The 18,593-nt window shown below is 35.9% G+C and overlaps 1 protein-coding gene and 1 pseudogene across 1 annotated transcript in view; both read left to right on the top strand.

The window, feature by feature from the left end:
• The window catches only part of NEO1 (neogenin 1), a 240,805-nt gene that overhangs the window by 128,958 nt on the left and 93,254 nt on the right, over positions 1–18,593 (top strand). The window contains 2 exon segments of the mRNA XM_027067729.2: positions 1,198–1,352; positions 2,929–3,049. Of these exon segments, the coding sequence (XP_026923530.2) occupies positions 1,198–1,352; positions 2,929–3,049 (276 nt within the window).
• LOC113601879 (40S ribosomal protein S3-like) lies at positions 6,094–12,639 on the top strand (annotated as a pseudogene).

The raw sequence follows: 18,593 nt of genomic DNA, 5'->3' as shown, positions 1-18,593 counted from the left end.
ATAGGATAAAAAACTATATACGTAAATCATATTAGCAGTGAACAATTGGAAACTAAATAAAAAATTAAGTATGAAAAAAATAGCACCAGAATCCTTACGGAAATACCTAAAAAAAGTATGAACAAGATTTGTATATTGAAAACTAGGAAACAATGATGAGAGAAACCATAGAACTAAATAAATGGAGAGGTAAACCAAATTCAGGGAAAGGAAGACTCAGTATAGTTAAGATGTCAAATTGCCACAAATTTAACAATCCCAATCAAAATCCCAGCAGGCTAAGCACATTGTAGCTCAACCATTAAAAACAAAAACAAAAGCAAACCTTGCTGTTGTCATGGTTGCTCATTTGGTAGAACTACCCTACAGTGGAACTTGCTGCTTTCGGATACAGGGAGGCTTATCATTTGAAATTTTGAAATAGGGATTAATGAGACCCCTTGTCAAGGATGTTGTATAGGAAATTACAATGTTAGGTTGGAGGTTGACTAAATGATCTATTCTTATCCTTCTAATTCAGTCTTCCTCTGTTATTTGTAAGTCAGTGATTTACAACTTTAGGGCAGGGAGAGAGAGATACTGGAATGTTCAGACTTTTTCTGCCAAAGGTCCTGCCACTCTTTCTCCCACCCTTGAAAACTATATCATGCAATGAGGGATGTTACTAATGAGGGATGTTACATGAGTGAACTACTTAAGGCCTCTAATATGACATTTGTATTCCCTTTTTGTTTTTTTGGTGTTTGTTGTTGTTGTTGTTGTTACTTACTCAGCTGACTGACAAGAAAAATAATGTTAGTTTTCTCAGTTTTTTAAAAAGTTTGGTTATGGTTCTTCCGAAATGGTATAAACGTTAGGGAAGTAGTCTTTTAATACTCATTTTTAGACAGTTTAGAATATTCATATCAATTTCTTCAATATAGTCCACTTAATATATATTTATCAACAAGGAATCTCAGAAATTATCTTTATAATTATCCTTCCAGTTAATTGTACCAAAATACAATTCGTAAAGATATGTATGGAGTTCCAACAAATGTTTTGAATATATGTTACATGCTTTTATAAAACTATGTGAAAGCCTCAAATAATAAGTAAAAATCCTGTGAATTCTATGATTTAAAAAAATTATTTGAAATGTGAATAGCTAGCTATATTTATTTTTATTAATATCCTAATTTCCTTTCTATTTTAAAGTCCAACCAGAATTCTTGAAACAGCCGACGAATATATATGCTCATGAGTCCATGGATATCGTATTCGAATGTGAAGTGACTGGGAAACCGACTCCAACCGTGAAGTGGGTCAAGAATGGAGATGTGGTTATCCCAAGTGATTACTTTAAGATTGTAGTAAGTATTTTTCAGAGGACGCTTATCTCTGAAACCTTTACATGTCTTTATTTTCTTTTAATTTTTTTAATGTTTGTTTATTTTTGAAAGAGAGAGAGAGAGAGAGAGAGAGAGACAGAACTTGACTGGGGAAGGAGAGAGAGAGGGAGTGACAGAATCTGAAGCAGGCTCCAGGCTCTGAGCTGTCAGCACAGAGCCCGACATGGGGCCTGAACTCATGAATCGCAAGATCATGACCTGAGCTGAGTCGGACGCTTAACCAACTGAGTCACTCAGGCGCCCCTTTGCGTGTCTTTAAATGCAGTCACTAAGAGATCTGTTGTCTTCCACATGCCAGTTTATGTACCGCAGATGAAGATAGAAAAATATTACAGAACGTAATCTCTTCACTGGCTGATAAGAAAGCTGAGCCTAGACATGTTTTGGTAGTTTTTATGGGATCACATAGCATGTCAGTAGTTGAAGTAAGCCTAAGATCCAGATCTGATCAGCAGTCTAGTATTTCTACTCAGACATGCTAGCCCTTTTAAAGACAGCTGTCACTATTTTCTTGGTAATGATTATCCTGTGTGTGCACCTGTTCTCTTCATATCTCTATTCAAAGAGCAGCATCTGTCCTTCATATATACTGATTCTCGGCCCTTCAAAATAAGTATGACCCAGGGTTGTGACAATAGATAAAAAAAAATCCTTAAGAATTAAATAGCATTAAATTTATTTAAGAATACCGAGCCATTAATTGTTTTTTGTTGTTTTATATAGGGTTAAATGCTTAGTAAATATTGTCTACTGTTATCATTGTTTTAATCCTAGTAATAGAAATATCTAGGTTTTGGTAATAAGGATTCATATCTTAAGGTACATATATGACATTCATAGAAATAATAAGAAATAATTATGGTTGTTAATGATATAATAATGTCTTATTATAAATTTCTCTCATTAGTGATTCATTCTTAGTAAGAATATAGTTTCTATTTTGAAGTGCATAATCTTGTATGTTATAAAAAGTAATTCACAAGTGTTTAATTAAAAAGCAGTGTGTTACAGCTAAATTGGCATATTTTTTACTCTTTTATCATTTTCACAGTATTCTTAAAAATCTTAAAACCATATTAATAACAACAGTATTTGACATTTGTATTACTTTATAATTTAAGGGAAGCCGTATATATGTGGCCTCACTTAATTTATCGTGGTCTAATCTGTTACAACTAATGATATTAGAGATAATTTTAAGAAAGTGCCTTGAATTCATAAATTCAGACTTCTGCTGTGGTCACGTGGTATTGTATGTCAGGTATTTTTCCGGACAAAGATGTAGGTTTTCAAACATTGTAGGTATTACTTTCCATAAGGATTAAGTTCTTAATTGGTTAGTTACAGTGTTTCCTGTTCTAGGCAGTTAAATCAGTACCTTGTCAATAAAATTCAGTTAATAGGTACATAGATATTTTGATAGCTGAATCATACAATTTTACTTGTTCTTCCTCCCCAGAAAGAGCATCCTCTTGAGATTTTCAACTAATGTTCATCAGTTGAATCATAACATTTTGCTTATGTTTTTCTTTCTCAGAAGGAACATAATCTTCAAGTTTTGGGTCTGGTGAAATCAGATGAAGGGTTCTACCAATGCATTGCTGAGAATGATGTTGGAAATGTACAAGCTGGAGCCCAATTGATAATCCTTGAACATGGTAAGAGGGGCTGAAATAGTAAAATGAAAGAGGCTGACTGTGTCGAGGAACTAGTACCTGTCACAGTACCTATTACTCTGGGATACCCCATGATTAATATCCTGTTTGTAAAGGCCAGTATATGGCATAGCTAAGAGGAAGAGAAAGCAGTCTAAATAATTTCTGTTGCTTAAAATGGCCTAGAAACACAACTTTGGAGAATGTTGAAAAGGAAAACTGTAAAATTACAGACTTACATGAATGTTCTTCACATTTCAGTTATTTTAATTTTACAAATATATTTCTGCTCTATTAAAATAGAAAAACTTTACTTGAGGTAATGTTTATTTTACATTAAATTTTTCCGAAATAAAAATAACTTGCCTTTTCTGATTATCATGCACAAAAATTGCTTATTATAAGATCAGACAACATTGAAAAGTAAAAAGGGGGAAAAAAACCCCTACTCTATATCAGTCAAAGTCAATGGGGAAACCACACAATAATTTGAACAGATGATCATTAATACACAGAACTATGAACTATAATGGGATTAAAGTAACAAAGGGTTGGCTAGCAAGAAGTAAAGAGAACTCTAGTGAGTATAAGAATGGCAGATATAAAGAGCAGCCACAACCTGTAGGTCTGAGAGAGAGTGTTCAACCCCTCAGGACTAAAATCCAGACCGTGTTGGGGAGAGTGTGGCCATGTCTCACTGGACAACAGAGTAATTGCTGTGCTATTATGCTGTCAAACCCTGCTCAAAACCCAGAGAAGACCAGTCACAAGGGGGTGTCTCCTTGAAGGCTTTCTGCTACAAAACCACCTGAGGGGTTGGAGTGTTGGGAGAAGCAGCCTATACTAATAAAATTTAAAACATATGTCTGCTGCAGAGGAAAGGTAGATAAACGGGCCAGCTTCATTTTTGCAGAGCAGGCAATAAAGTATGACTTCGGAGTTGAGAGGCAATAAATTGGTAATGGCACATGCCCCATATCGTGCCTTCTAGGAGTACTACATATGAGCATGCACAGATGTGTATGTGGTTGAATAACACATTTGCTTAGAACAGCATGCTGTGGACGTCTTCTCATGTCAGTAAACACATAGATCTATGTCAACATTTTCCACTGTTGAACAGTATATATGCACTTTGTTTTGTATAAGTGATTCCCTATTAATATTTAAATTGTTTCTTATGTTTTACCATTATGAACAGTGCTGTGCTGAGCTTCTTTACATGATTATTTTCTCACACTAAATTACTAGAAGTTGAATTGTTGGATAACAGTTCTGTGTCAAATTGATAAGGATACCTGTTGGATGTATTGTTTGTTTTAGCAAGGAGCATTTTTCATTTTGTGCAGTTCTCAAGAGTACATGGAGAAGATAAAGCTTTTGACATGTAATCTGGTATCTGAGTCAAATTAAGTTCAGGTTCCAGTGTGGCCCCAGCCACGTAGCCTCGTTGGGAAAGCTAAGTGGCAAAGATGGCGCCTACCCCGGCTTTTCACTAAAATAGCATATAGGATTTTTACATGCTCTTTCTTGAAAATGTATTTAAGAGTACTGTTACAAAAAGGAATAAAATATTAGAACTGTTCTTTTTCTTCCTGTATCTGTTTGTGACTATACCTTTCCCTATTTATTGAAAATGATTTAGTAGAAGCTTCTTACTTTTCCATCTTGGCAAAGTGCCTGAGTATGATTACCAAACCAGGCATGAAGGTAGATAGGCTTGTTTCTTTTTATCAGCGGCAGTGGTTTCCCTTGGTAAAATTTGTGAGTCTCTTGGGGTGATTTACGTGGAACTAATAAATAAAGAGATTTCAGTATATTTGTGTTTGAGATCACCATTACAGATTTAATAGTAAAGATGGTTGGCTTTGCTAGGAGGTCCCTAAGCTAAACCTAATTGGGTTTTCCTCTGAAAATGGGTGGCATAATCATTATAGTTGCAGTGTGTGTTTTTTTCCTTTTTGAGACAACATTTCAAAACCAGAGAACATTTCCAGGCTGGCAAAATTTTTTAGTAGCCTTGTCAGGGATGAATTAAGAATGCATGGATTATAAGGAAGGAAGTGGCATGTTATTAATTTTGCTTTTTTAATTTGCAAGATAAATATGTATGTGGAAAAGCTAAAAAGAGAATATAACAGTTTATAAGGTCTGATCTCTGTCTGGAGTTTATAATATTGTAAAGGATGTAAGAGATGTGTACAATTTAATACTAGTCCATAATAAGTGTTATTTTTATAGTACAAATAAAGCAGTAATGCAGCATATAGTTTGGAAGAGAGGAATTCTGTCTGTGCGATCATGGACGTTTTTTCATGGAAAGTGTCCCCTTTGTAATAGGCCTTGAATTATAAGATTTCCAAATGTTAAAAAAAGGGCTTGGGTCAGTATGGAAATAGAGTAGAATACCTATACCTGTAGGAAGGTAGCCTGTAAAGACAGAATAAGATCAGATTGATCATGGCCTTGATTGTAAATAGTCAAAACAATACTGTAGTTAGGCAGTCTGATGATACAGTCAGGTTTATTTAGAAGAAGTCCATCTGAAATTAATATAACACTGTGTGCTAACTAATGAATTAAAATAAAAACGTAAAAAGCCAAAAAATGAAAATACAACCATCCCACACACTCAAGAAAAGAAATAGGTGGCAGATTGAAGGGGGCATCTAGTCGAAGGAATATTGTTATAAAAAGACCATTGTAAGTAGTTATACTAGAAAAATAGAAAGGATCCTAATAAAAAGTATATGGGGCGCCTGGGTGGCTCAGTCGGTTAAGCGTCTGACTTCGGCTCAGGTCACAATCTCACGGCCCCGTGAGTTCGAGCCCCGCATCAGGCTCTGTGCTGACAGCTCAGAGCCTGGAGCCCGTTTCAGATTCTGTGTCTTCCTCTCTCTCTGCCCCTCTCCTGTTCATGCTCTGTCTCTCTCTGTCTCAAAAATAAATAAACGTTAAAATATATATCTATCTATAAATAGATATAGATATATCTATCTATCTATAGATAGATATAGATCTATCTATAGATAGATAGATCTATATCTATCTATAGATATAGATATATATATTAGTGATTTATTTAATCCAGACTTTATCAACTGATTGGATATTAAACATTATTATAGAAAAGTCAGAAATACTTCCCGGGCTTTTTCTGGGTGGCTAGAAGAGTGGTGCTGCCTTTCCACAGTAGAAAAGGAAGGTGGACGGAAGTGGAAGGGGACTTCTACTCAGGTATAGATAGTGGACATAGAACATCCCACCTACAATAAAAAAGCTGGATGATTTACAAAATCATAATTTTTCTGAGTCCATCAAAGAGCTGAGCTTGCAAAGCAGCCAAGTAAATTAAATTCCAAAGAATTGAACACTCTCCTGTCCCCAAGGAATGGGTCATTAATTGTTTCACCTTTGGCAGAGCATGAAAGAGTTGGCTGCTGTAAGAGTGGATAAGAAGAAATCAGCTAAAGTTTTATGTGATAGTTAAAGACTATGCATGAACTAGTTTGGAATACCTCAGGGCCCCAGATGAAAGGGAAGTTCATACAGGCTTGCAAATACATATCCCTGGAACTCCACAAGATACTCATTGTGAAGACTGGAGGCAAGTCAGAGACTTGAGAAAAGTCATTTTGGGGGCGCTTGGGTGGCTCAGTCGGTTAAGCTAACTTCGGCTCAGGTCATGATCTTGAAGTTTGTGGGTTTGAGCCCCACGTCAGGCTCTGTGCTGATACCTTGGAGCCTCAAGCCTGCTTCAGATTCTGTCTGCCTCCACTCTCTGCCCCTCCCCGATGCACACCCTATCTCTGTCTCTCTCAAAAATAAATAAACGTTAAAAAGAAAAAAGAACAGTCATTTTGGTGGTGAAGAGGTAAAAGAGGTAATCTGTAGCTGCTGATAGATAGGTACAAAACCACTCTCATTTACTCAAACTCCTTTAAGCCTCAAACCAGTGCAGGAGGGGCTGAAAGCCTTATTTCATAAATTTATGGGGGGGAAGATGAGAAGCCAAACCCTTCTGCTTCCCGAGGGAGGAACCCTCTGATGCGCAGGACCTGCCTAATACTGAGGCTGACCAAGGACAATTGAAAATCCCACCTGCCCTACCACCGAGCAATAGACAAAAAAGCTTTCTACTGCTGGGGGAAGGTCAAGAATATAGAGATCCCTGTGTCATAGAGTTATGTAGAAATAGTTGAAAGCTGAGAGGAAAACAGGTAAATTGAAGAACTCTCCTTCATCTCTCTTCTTAAGCACAAGATAATGGTAGTCCACCATTAGAAGAATTTGAAATCTATGGTGTGCTGAAGGTAACTAAAACAATAGTAAAATCTATACCAAGTTCAATTCCTATCTAAATTGATTTAACTCCTCCACACTAATGGCTTGACAGAATAGATATGCCATGTTCCAAGTGCAAATAATAATTATCTCAGTCTCTGCTCAGCATTCAATAAAAAATTATTGGACATAAACAGAGCAAGGGAAAACTGGTCCTTTGTTGATAGATAAACATTCAACAGAACCAAATTAAGGAGGCCCAGATATTGGAACAATCAGACAGGGACTTTAAACTAATTATTATTAGTATATTAAAGGAGTTAGTAGAAAAGGTAGATGACTGAACAGAGGAGGAATTTTGGCAGAAAGATGGAAACCATGAAGATACTATATTTGCATTTGTCCAGAGAGTGAAAGGGTTCTATAACCAGAGGAAGGGAAATTATTAAAAATAATAGTATCAGAGATGAAGCATTTACTCAGGGTGATCATTGGGCTCACGACAGCTGAGAAAATAGTCCATCAACTTGAAGATAGTTCCATATAAATTATTTAAACTGAAATAAAAGAAAAAGAGAGAATGAACAGAGTATCTAAGATGGGAAAATATAAGATGGTTTAACAAATTGGAGCCTCACAAAGAGAAGAGAACAAGAACAGAACAGAAAAAAATAAATATCTGAATAGATAATGGCCAAAATTTTTGAATTAAAAAAATGAACAAGACCATACCACAGGTCAAAGAAGAAGCTAAGATAGCCCCACGCAAGCTAATGATAATAATAATAGTGGTGGTAGTAGTAATAAAAGAAGACACACCTATATGCATCATAGTTAAATTACTGAAGACCAAACATAATGAAGAAGTCTTGAAGGCAGCCAGAAAGTTTTAAAAAGATACAGAGGACTTTTTCCTTCGGTGGTACGCAGTGGCAAGATGGTGCGAATTTCTAAGAAGAGGAAGGTTGTTGCCGTTGGCCTCTTCAAAGCTGGATTGAACGAGTTTGTCACTTGGGAGCTGGCTGAAGATGGCTCCTCCAGAGGTGAGGTCTTAGTTACACCAACCAGGACTGAAATCATTATCTTGGCCACCAGGACACAGAATGTTCTTGGTGAGAAGGGCCGGTGGATCCAGGAATTGACCACTGTGGTTCAGAAGAGGTTTGGCTCCCCTGAGAGCAATGTAGAGCTTTATGCTAAAAAGGTGGCCACTGGAGGTCTGCATGCTATTGCCCAGGCAGTCTCTGTGTTACAAAACTCCTAGGATGCCTTGCTGTGCGGAGGGCCTGCTTATGGTGTGTGGTTCATCATGGAGAGTGAGGCCAAAGGCTGTGAGATGGTGTCTGGGAAACTCTGAGGACAGAGGACCAAATCCTTGAAGTTTGTAGATGGCTTGATGATTCACAGTGGGGAACCTGTTAACTACTACATCGACACTGCTTGCTGTATGCCATGCGCTGCTCCGACAGAGTGTGCTGGGCATCAAAATGAAGATCATGCTTCCCTGGGATTCACATGGCAAGACTGGCCCCACAAAGACCCTGCCTGATCATGTGAGCACTATGGAACCCAAAGATGAGTTATTGCCCACCACTCCCATCTTGGAACATAAGAGTGGGAAGCCAGAGCTACCTGCCATGCTGTAGCCAGTACCCACAGCATAACAGGGTCTCCTTGGAAGCTGGATCTAGAGTTTGCTCTGTAAAGACCTTTAATAAAATCTTTGAAAAAGACACATGGCCTGAATAGACTTTGCATCCACTATTTGGACTGAGGATTCTTTTGCACCAAAAGAATATTACTTGATTGATTCTTAGGACTGCCTGGTTCATAATGCTTCTGGGCTTTCCCTTGGTTTCACCTGTGATTGTGAGGCAAGAGCCAGAACAGGAGGACCCAAGCAGAGCTAACCCTAGGGATATCCTGTAGGGGAGTAAATCTGGCGATGCTGAAGCACCTTGATCAGTTCATCTGTGGTTGGGGATTATAGGTTTAGAACAGGGATATATTTGAGATGGTTTTCTTTATGTGGTGTATAAGGAAATCTGTATTGCACACAGAAAATAAATATAGTGCCAATTAAAATACATAGAGGAACAAAAATAAACATTATAGCAGACATTTTACCAGAAATGGTGCCAGCCAGAAGGCAGTGGAGCAGTTTTAAAGTCCTATAAGGAAAGAAAGTCAACCCAAATAATATACCCAACAAAAAATATCTTCTAAAAATTAAAGTGAAATAAAGACATGTCAGAACAAAAGCTGAGAAAATGTACTGTCCGCAGACCTGTGCTACAAGTAATGTTAAAGTTCTTTAGGTAGAAGTAGTATGATACCCGACAGAAACTTACAGGTCTTCACAAAAAAACAAAACAGGCCAGAGTGGTTTAGAAACAGAAAAGTAAATATAAAATTCTTTCTTATTTTCAGCAGTTAATGAAATAACTTACTATCTAAACTAGGGACCACCGATATTTCAGTAAAGGTCTAGACCATAAATGTTTTAAATTTTATGGGCCAGTATCTGTCACAGCTACTCAGTTCTACCCTTGTAGCATGAAATCAACCATATAAATCAACTTCGACTTTTCAGTAAAACTTCATTTGCAAAAAGAGGTGGCAGGTCCTTGTTTGCTGATCTCTGGTCTAAAGAAAAATAGTTTATAACCTATAAAATTAAAATGTATGACAAAACAGAGTACAGTAGGATTAAAAATAAACTGTTGTAAGATCCCTTTATTACATATCAAATTATAATATATGAAGTAGACTGTGATAATTTAAAAATGCATATCCTAAAACTTAGGGAAACTACTAAAAATAGAGAAGGAGATTTAGCTAACAAGTAAACAGTGGAAATAGAATGGAATCTTAAAAATTAGTCTAAAATAAGGAAAAGAGGAGAAAAAGGGAACAAAGAACAAATGGACAAATAAAAAACAACTAGCACAATAGTAGATTCAAATCTATGTATCAATTATTGCATTAAATGTAAATGGCTTAGGCCTTAAAACAAGTCTCAAAACATTTAACAGCATTTAAATCATCCAAAGTATATTCTTGGACCTCAATGGCATTAAAACCAAAACTCAATAACAGAGACTAGAAAATTCAGAAATATTTGGGAATTAAACAGCCTTCTGAATAACCCATGTGTCAAAGAACAAGTCATGAGGAATTAGAAGATACTTTTAACTAAACGAAAATACTCCTTATCAAAATTTGTAGAATGCAGATAAAGTGGCATTTTGAAGGAAGCTTTTAAAAGCTAGATTAAAAACGAATTAAATCTAAAGCATTCAGAAGAAGAAAATGATAAAGAACACAAATGAAACAGAAACAGTACTAAGAGCTGTTTACTAGTTACTAGTTACTAACTAGTTTTTTGAAAAAATAAATTTAATTGGAGTATGTTTACACTGATCAAGAAAAACAAAAAAATATCAGTATCAGGATTGAAAAGGAGGATGTCATTACAAATCCTATAGACTTTAAGAGGACATAGGGAATATTAGAAACAACTTTATGCCAATAAATTTGAAAAGGAAGGTAATAGAGCTAGTTTGGTTAGGAGTGTTGAGTTTAGGTTAGAATAGAAGAAAACTAGTTAAAAATGTCTAGAATCAGGAGCAGTTCATGTCAGAAGCTCAGGAAAAAGGTTGAAGAAGAACATAACAGTCTTTGGTTTTGCTAGGTTTTTTAAGAGTTTTAATCAAACTCTTGCTATAAATTAAGGCAGCTAAATATTTTATTTTCTTGTATGTAGTGAATATTTTGTCCCCAACTTTTATGTGGCAGTCTTTCACACTATTGTAAATTAAAACTCCCTAACTCTCTCTTTAGTAAGTGGAGTTTTAAGGGATCATATATTGTCTAGTCATATTTTTTTGCCTTCAGACTATTGTCTTAGTCAGCTAAAGTTCATCTTTGCATACTGTCTTGAAGATCTGCATGGATACCATCACTATAATCTTTGGGTAAGTTTCTTGCCATGTGTTATTTTCTTAATCAAAAAATTCATTCTTGTTTCTACCTTGAATCACCACAATTTTCTATGGACTTACATCTCAGCCTCTTACTTTATCTACTTAAAGATAGCATTTATTGGGGCGCCTAGGTGGCTCAGTTGGTTAAGTGTCCAACTTTGGCTCAGGTCATGATCTCGTGGCTTGTGAGTTCAAGCTCCCCATCAGACTCTGTGCTATCAGCACAGAGCCCACTTCAAATCCTCTGTCTACCTCTCTCTGCCCCTTCGCATCTCTCTCTCTCTCTTTAAAAATAAACATTTTTAAAAAATGAAAATAAAAATCTTCTTTTATCTCAGTCTTATACACATCATTTAAAAAATATGGCCTATAAGAAGCTAGAAAAAGAAATTTATATAGCAGAAATAGCACTTTATATTTGAATGTATGAAAACGTGAAATCACAAATCAGTGTGGATTGAAAGAAACCTGCATTACTTGATATGTGGATAATTGGTGTTTTGTAAAGAATTATATTATGTGTTTATCTTAATGTCAAAATAAAATATAGAGAGAGTTGGGGCGCCTGGATGGCTTGGTCGGTTAAGCGTCTGACTTCAGCTCAGGTCATGATCTCACAGTCCATGAGTTCAAGCCCTGCGTTGGGCTCTGTGGTGACAGCTCAGAGCCTGGTGCCTGCTTCGGATTCTGTGTCTCCCTCTCTCTCTGCCCCTCCCCTGTTCATGCTCTGTCTCTCTCTGTCTCAAAAATAAATAAACGTTAAAAAAAATATATATAGAGAGAGAGTTAAACTTTTAATTGAATCCATAAAAATGTTGAAAGATGACAGAAGAGTCTTGCCATTTGCTTTTATATATAAAAGAGGTAAGAGAGAATACAGATGGAAATTTGGTATTTTAGGGTGTAAAAACTTAATTCTTCTTCATAGAAAGTATAACTAAATTAAAGAAGAAACAAGGTAGGGAAGAAGTTTAATATTCTATGTAAGAATGCGCACAAATAACTAACATAAGCTTACAATTCACAATAGAGCAAAGATAAAGATAATTTCTAAACATGACGTATGTTCCACTTCACTATCAAAGATACAAGATTAAGTCAGTGAGATGTCATTTTTGCCTAATGAAGATTTTATATCTTCTAATGAATTATTAGTTTATAATGGCTGGTTAGTGTGTGATTAGGGGTTGTGCTTTGCTTTCACTCAGCAAAAATATAAATTGTTACATCATTTACTAACACCATTTTGACAATTATATGTTAAACATTACTGACTCAACCCATTAATTGTTCTTTTAGGATTTTTTAAAAATTATTTTATTTTTGAGATAAAAATAAAATATCTGTCAGAGACAGAGGCAGAGTGCCAGCGGGGAAGGGGCAGAGAGAGAGGGAGAACAGAATCCAAAGCAGGCTCCAGGCTCTGAGCTATTGGCACAGTGCCTGATGTGTGACTCGAACTCACAGACAGTGAGATCATGACCCGAGCCAAAGTCAGACGCTTAACTGACTGAGCCACCCAGGCGCGCCCCTTTTAGGATTTTTCCTAAGGAAGAAATCAATGATTTGGACAAAGACTGTTAATATCAGCATTTGTATTTTAAAAAGAAAAAGATAGGGATAGAGAGAGAAAGAATAGGAAATGACTTACATGTCCCAAAATAGAGGAAGTAGTTAAAATAATTATAGTACAACATTGTGATGGAAAGGTTATTTGGCCATTAAAAACCATGTCTTTGAACACTCTTTAATGACATCAGGAAAATCTCCAGATGTAATGTCAAGTAGAGAAGTAAAATACAAAGTTATGTATACCAAGTAATCTGAATTTAGTTAAACAATTATATACACATATGGAGACATTCCCATACCAAAATGTTAACAGTGCTTATCTTTGGATACTAATATTTTTTCAGTTTTCTGAAATAACCATATATTCCTTCTGTAATCAGTAAAGGTTTTATTTTTTTTAACTTAATACTAAAGCTATCTTTCAGTGCTAAAATTTAGAAAATACACCAAACACATAATTTTGAGGACTTTCTGCCAAAAACGTCATAGAATTACAAACACTTCCCTTCATGAGAGTTGGGTTGTATTGCAGGAAGTGAACAAAGCAATTTCCAGTAGACTCACTGCTACCCCTGATTTGGTAGGACAAGTACTAGAGGCCTGAGCAGCCTGGAGGAGGAAGGATCGAAACTGGCCCGCTTGGAGCCTCTCCCTTTGCATTCATTACCATTGTGAATCTCCAAGAGTAAAATAGAATGCAAGTATATAGCATTCCCAAATCTGTTTGACTATGGAGCTTTTGTCTTTTTTTGTGTACACTCATTAATATCTTAAAGGGCACAATTTGGGATACATTGATGTAAAGATATTCAAAGGTGGATGGACAAAAGTGATGTTGGCAAACAGCCCACAGGCCAAGTCCAGCCAACCTCCTGTTTTTGTAAGTAAAGCTTTGAGACCCAGCCACGCTTGTTTACTGATTGTCTGTGTCTGGTCTGTAGTTGTTTTCACACTACAATGGCAGAGATGAGTAGTTTAGACACAGACCACATATCCCACCACGTCTGAAATACTCATTCTAGCCCTTTACAGAAGTTTGCTGAACATGGACACAAATGAGAGGAATCGTTCAACCCTGATACTTTGTGATCCTAAGTTATTTCTGGTCACTGGAAGTCTGTTTCAGTTAAAAGTTTTAAAATGAAAAAAGTGGGGGTAGGTAGAGAAAGGCAGAAGAAGGGCAGGAGAGTGAAGGATATAAGGGTAACAGAAGAACGTCAGACGTAGTGTGTAACTCGATGTGTCATGGTGACGGACTCCAGAGAGGAGCTGTTAACAGAAGAACTACCAACTACAAGAGAGTTTGGTAGCACATCTTTGTGGCTAACATCCAAGAGACGTTTAAATACCAGAAACCCAATGGAGTAAATTATTGAAAGTGGAAAGAATCTTAAGATGATGTTTACCTTCATGCATCAGGTTTAAAAATAATATTGGAAGTATTTGAGTGTCTTTGAGACTGAGCCTTATTTTTGTAGGGGGAATTTTCTACTGCCCACTGGCTACTGTCTGCTGGCTAGTGCTTCGTTGCAAGAAGGTAGTTTCAAGTACCCACAGTTGGCCTCCGATATAATTTGGACGGTTCGGGTTTAAGTTAATTATCACCTTGGAATGTTAAATGAAACTTTGTAATTATAATTAAAATATATGGAACATGTATGCAACAACACTAGAAAACAGAATTTCTAATTGGGAATTAGAATTTGAGAATGAGTATGTTTGAAACATACCTTTCTTTTTTTTCCTCCAGCTTTATTGAGATATAATTAACATTCAATGTTGTGTAAATTTAAGGTATATAATGTGATGATTTGTACATGTTGCAAAATGTTTAGCACAGTAAGGTTAGTTAACACATTCTCTACCTCACATAACCGCCATTTTGTTATTGTTCTGGTGAGAACATGGTGAGCTCACCCCTCCTACAACTTTCAACACTACAACAGTATTGTTTATTAGAGTCACCGTGCTGCACATTACAGCACCAGATCTTACTCCTTTGTAAGTGGAAGTTGGTACCTTTTGACCAACATTTCCCTATTTCCCCTGCCTTCAGTCCCTAGTAGTCATTATTCTACTCTATTTCTCATACAATATGAGTCAATGCCAAGCATAGCTTTCTTAAAATATTTAATTTCATGTGTGTTGGGAGTACTTTTTAAAAATTTTTGGTTAACATACAGTGCAAGATTGGTTTCATGAGTAGAACTCAGTGATTCATCACTTACATACAATACCCAGGGCTCATCACAACCAGTGCCCTTCTTAGTACCCATCACCCATCTAGACAATCTCCCTCCCACCTCCCTCTATCAACCCACAGTTTGTTTTCTATCATTCAATATTCTCTTGTGGTTTATTTCCCTCTCTTCTCTCCCCACCCCCTGTGCTGTTTTTAATATTTACTTTATGCATTTCTAGGAACAGCAACTGTCGATTTTAGAATCTCTTGTAGTTTTAAAAATAGTTACAGCAGTATTATTTTTATTTGCTGCCAGTTAAATTAATATTATCTGTTATTTTGTGCCAAAGTACTTTCTATGTCTTATTGTCTACTGAATGACTTTAAGTATTGGCATTATGAAGTATTGCAGTTAAGATAGTAAGAATTAAGTAAAATGTGTTTTGTCCATTAACTTTTTATTAGCCTTTCTTCCTGTCACTTTGAATTTAAAAATAGATTCCAAAATTATCTTGTAAGATTTAAATTTAAAAACACAAGAATGTTTTTCTTCGTACACTCATTCATATCAAGTCTGATAATTGTCAGTTGTAGTTCCAGTAAGGGAAGATGGGCTGGTGAAAAGGGAGTAACATGAACTTGTTTTTAGTAAAGGAAATTCATACTTCACCAGTTCATTAAATGACTTCTAGGATATTATGGCCATGGTAGATAAGGATACATATTGAACTTCACTTTTTTTGTGTGTGACAGAAACATTTGCAAAAAATTCCACGTGGTATCTAAGGTAAATACTGAATAATAGAAGTTCTGGAATAAGTGACTAAGGCCTGGCATGATTAAAAGTTGGCTAGGTAGCAGGAAATCATTAGTCATTAGTGGAATATTTTAAATCTGAAGCACTAGGATGTGTGATAGTTGGTGTTGATTTTAATCAAAGGATAAATTCTAATCAGTTATTTTACCTTTTTGTAGCAGTAATTATAAATTTAAGAAAAGTTTTAACTCAAGACAACTATGATGAAATTTGACTTCTTAATCATGAATTCCATGTCCAGGAACTTACTGTGATTGAAAATGCATCTAATGTCAATGTCTTGGTTCTGGTTCTTGTCTGCCATTAACTTGCTGAATGATTGGATCAGGTACTGAAATTCTCTGATTTTAATTTTCTGTAAAATGGAGGATTTAGATTATATGACTTCCTTATCACTCAAATATTCTGTTAAATGCAGCTGTTACAGAAATATATGCACTAACTGTAAGATGCATTTTGAATATTTTTGTTTAAAATAGATAAACAAATATAGTTATTTGTATTAAAATAGATACATTGTTTGATACAAGACTGAGGCATTGCCAGTTACCTGCCATAATGTGTATAATGACACAAACCTCATACAAACAACCTGAATTACTGGCTTCATGTCCCAGCCCCACTACAGATGAGGTAGTTAATCTCTCTGAGTATCATTTTCCTTATCTATAAGTATAAACAGTAATCTCTGCACAGCACACTTCTGAGGGGCAAATAGACTAATAAAGTTGACCCTTGAACAACATGGAGGTTAGGGGCACTGACCTCTGCACAATCAAAAATCTGCGTATAATTTGACTCCCCAGAAACTTAACTAGTATAACCTATTGTTGGCTGGAAGCCTTTAGTAGTAAACAGTCACTTAACACATGTTTTATATGTTATGTGTATTTTAGACTACATTCTTACAATAAAGTAAGTTAGAGGACAGAAACTGTTAAGAAAATAATAAGGAGGGGCACCTGGATGGCACAGTCAGTTGAGCCTCTGACTCTTGATGTCATCTCGGGTCTTGATCTTGGTGTCTCGAGTTCAGGTCCCACATTGGGCTCTGTGCCGGCCATGAAGCCTACTTAAAAGAAAAGAAAAGAAGGAAGAGAAAATACATTTGAGGTACTATACTGTGTTTATTAAAAAAAAAATTGTGTGTAAGTGGACCAGTGCAGTTCAAACCCATATTGTTCATGGGTCAGCTGTATATGTAAAGCATATTGTAAATCATAAGCACTCTGTAACTCTAGGGTAATAGTAATTTGAAAGAATGTACAAAGGCAAAGCTACTGAATGGGAATTTAGTAGTCAACATTAAATTAAAATGGAAATAGAAGGTTAACTTCATGGGGGCACCTGGGTGCCTCAGTCTATTAAGCATCCCAATTTCAGCTCAGCTCATCATCCTACAGTTCATGAGTTCAAGCCCCACACTGGGCTCTCTGCTGTCAGCACAGAGTCTGCTTTGGATCCTGTGTCCCCCTTTCTCTCTGCCCCTCCCACTCTTGCTCTCTCTTTTTCTCTTGCAAAAATAAGTAAACATTAAAAATAAAAAGGTTAGCTTCATGAAGCAAGGTTTGAGAGTTTTTTCAAGTAGACAGTAATTATTTAATATTCAGTTAGATCATTTAAATTTGCAAATAAGAAAAAAATCTTATGTGACCAGATTGCAAGGCATCTGAAATGGTTTGCTTAAAACTAACTTGCACAAAATAGTTTTAAATAAATATAATCCACGTTCGCTGTAAAAATAAGAATGCGTAATTGACTGCAATAAAAGTAAATGTACCTTTTACCCCTTCCCTTAATCTCACTTCCTAGAGATAGCCCATGTTAGCAAACATTGTGTATTTATTCAGTAACTATTTGTTGAGCAAAATTCTATATGCTATTTAAAATTGTATATTCGACTGCACTGAGTGGTGGGGGTGAAATAGCCAATAGGCAGGCATGATTCTCTGCCCTGTTAGTGTTTATGCACTCTAAGCATAGACAGACATTGAGCCAGTGAATAAATAAAGTAATTATCGATTTTATGCCTATTTAAAGGAAATGAATCCTTTACACTCTGATAAAGAATTATTGAGGGTATACTGAGAGTTAACTTTAAATAGGATGGACAAAGAGGCCCTTTCTGATGGCATATGTAAGTTGAGACTTGAGCCTTAGAAGAAGCCTATGTGTGCGCACATTTTATACTTACATATGCATATACACATGTCATGATAAACCTTTTCATTTGCAGAAATGAAATTATGTTTTTCTATGACTTAACTGAATGGAATTTGTGGACATGCTGGCACTTACAAGTTTCCTTTTTTTCTTCTTTTTTTACCTGCTCTGTTATCATCAGACTGGAGTATGAGGAGACTTGTGTTTTCATGTTCTTGATGGCAGTGTAAATTTTTTTGAAATGCAGTTTTATAATTTAGAATTCATATGCCCTTTCATCAAATAACTCTATTTGTAATAATTTATCTTGCATGTATAGCTATCAAATATTTAAAGATATTTATGTTAGGCCAGGATAACTCTGGAAACAATTCAGTCAATACAGTTAGTAAGGGGGCTGATTAAATAACATGAATGCAATGGATTACTAGGTAGCTGTTAAAATATAAGGTAGATATGGAAAATATCTGAGTTATATTAAACAAGTTGCAGAAAGGTATATGTAGGCTGATTTCATTTGTGGGAAAGGTAAGATAGAAGGAT

This window comes from Acinonyx jubatus, chromosome B3 (genome assembly GCF_027475565.1).
Source record: "Acinonyx jubatus isolate Ajub_Pintada_27869175 chromosome B3, VMU_Ajub_asm_v1.0, whole genome shotgun sequence".
Taxonomy (NCBI): Eukaryota; Metazoa; Chordata; class Mammalia; order Carnivora; family Felidae; genus Acinonyx; species Acinonyx jubatus.
Note: the sequence above shows the minus strand (reverse complement) of the source record. Positions and strands in the feature narration are given on the sequence as shown.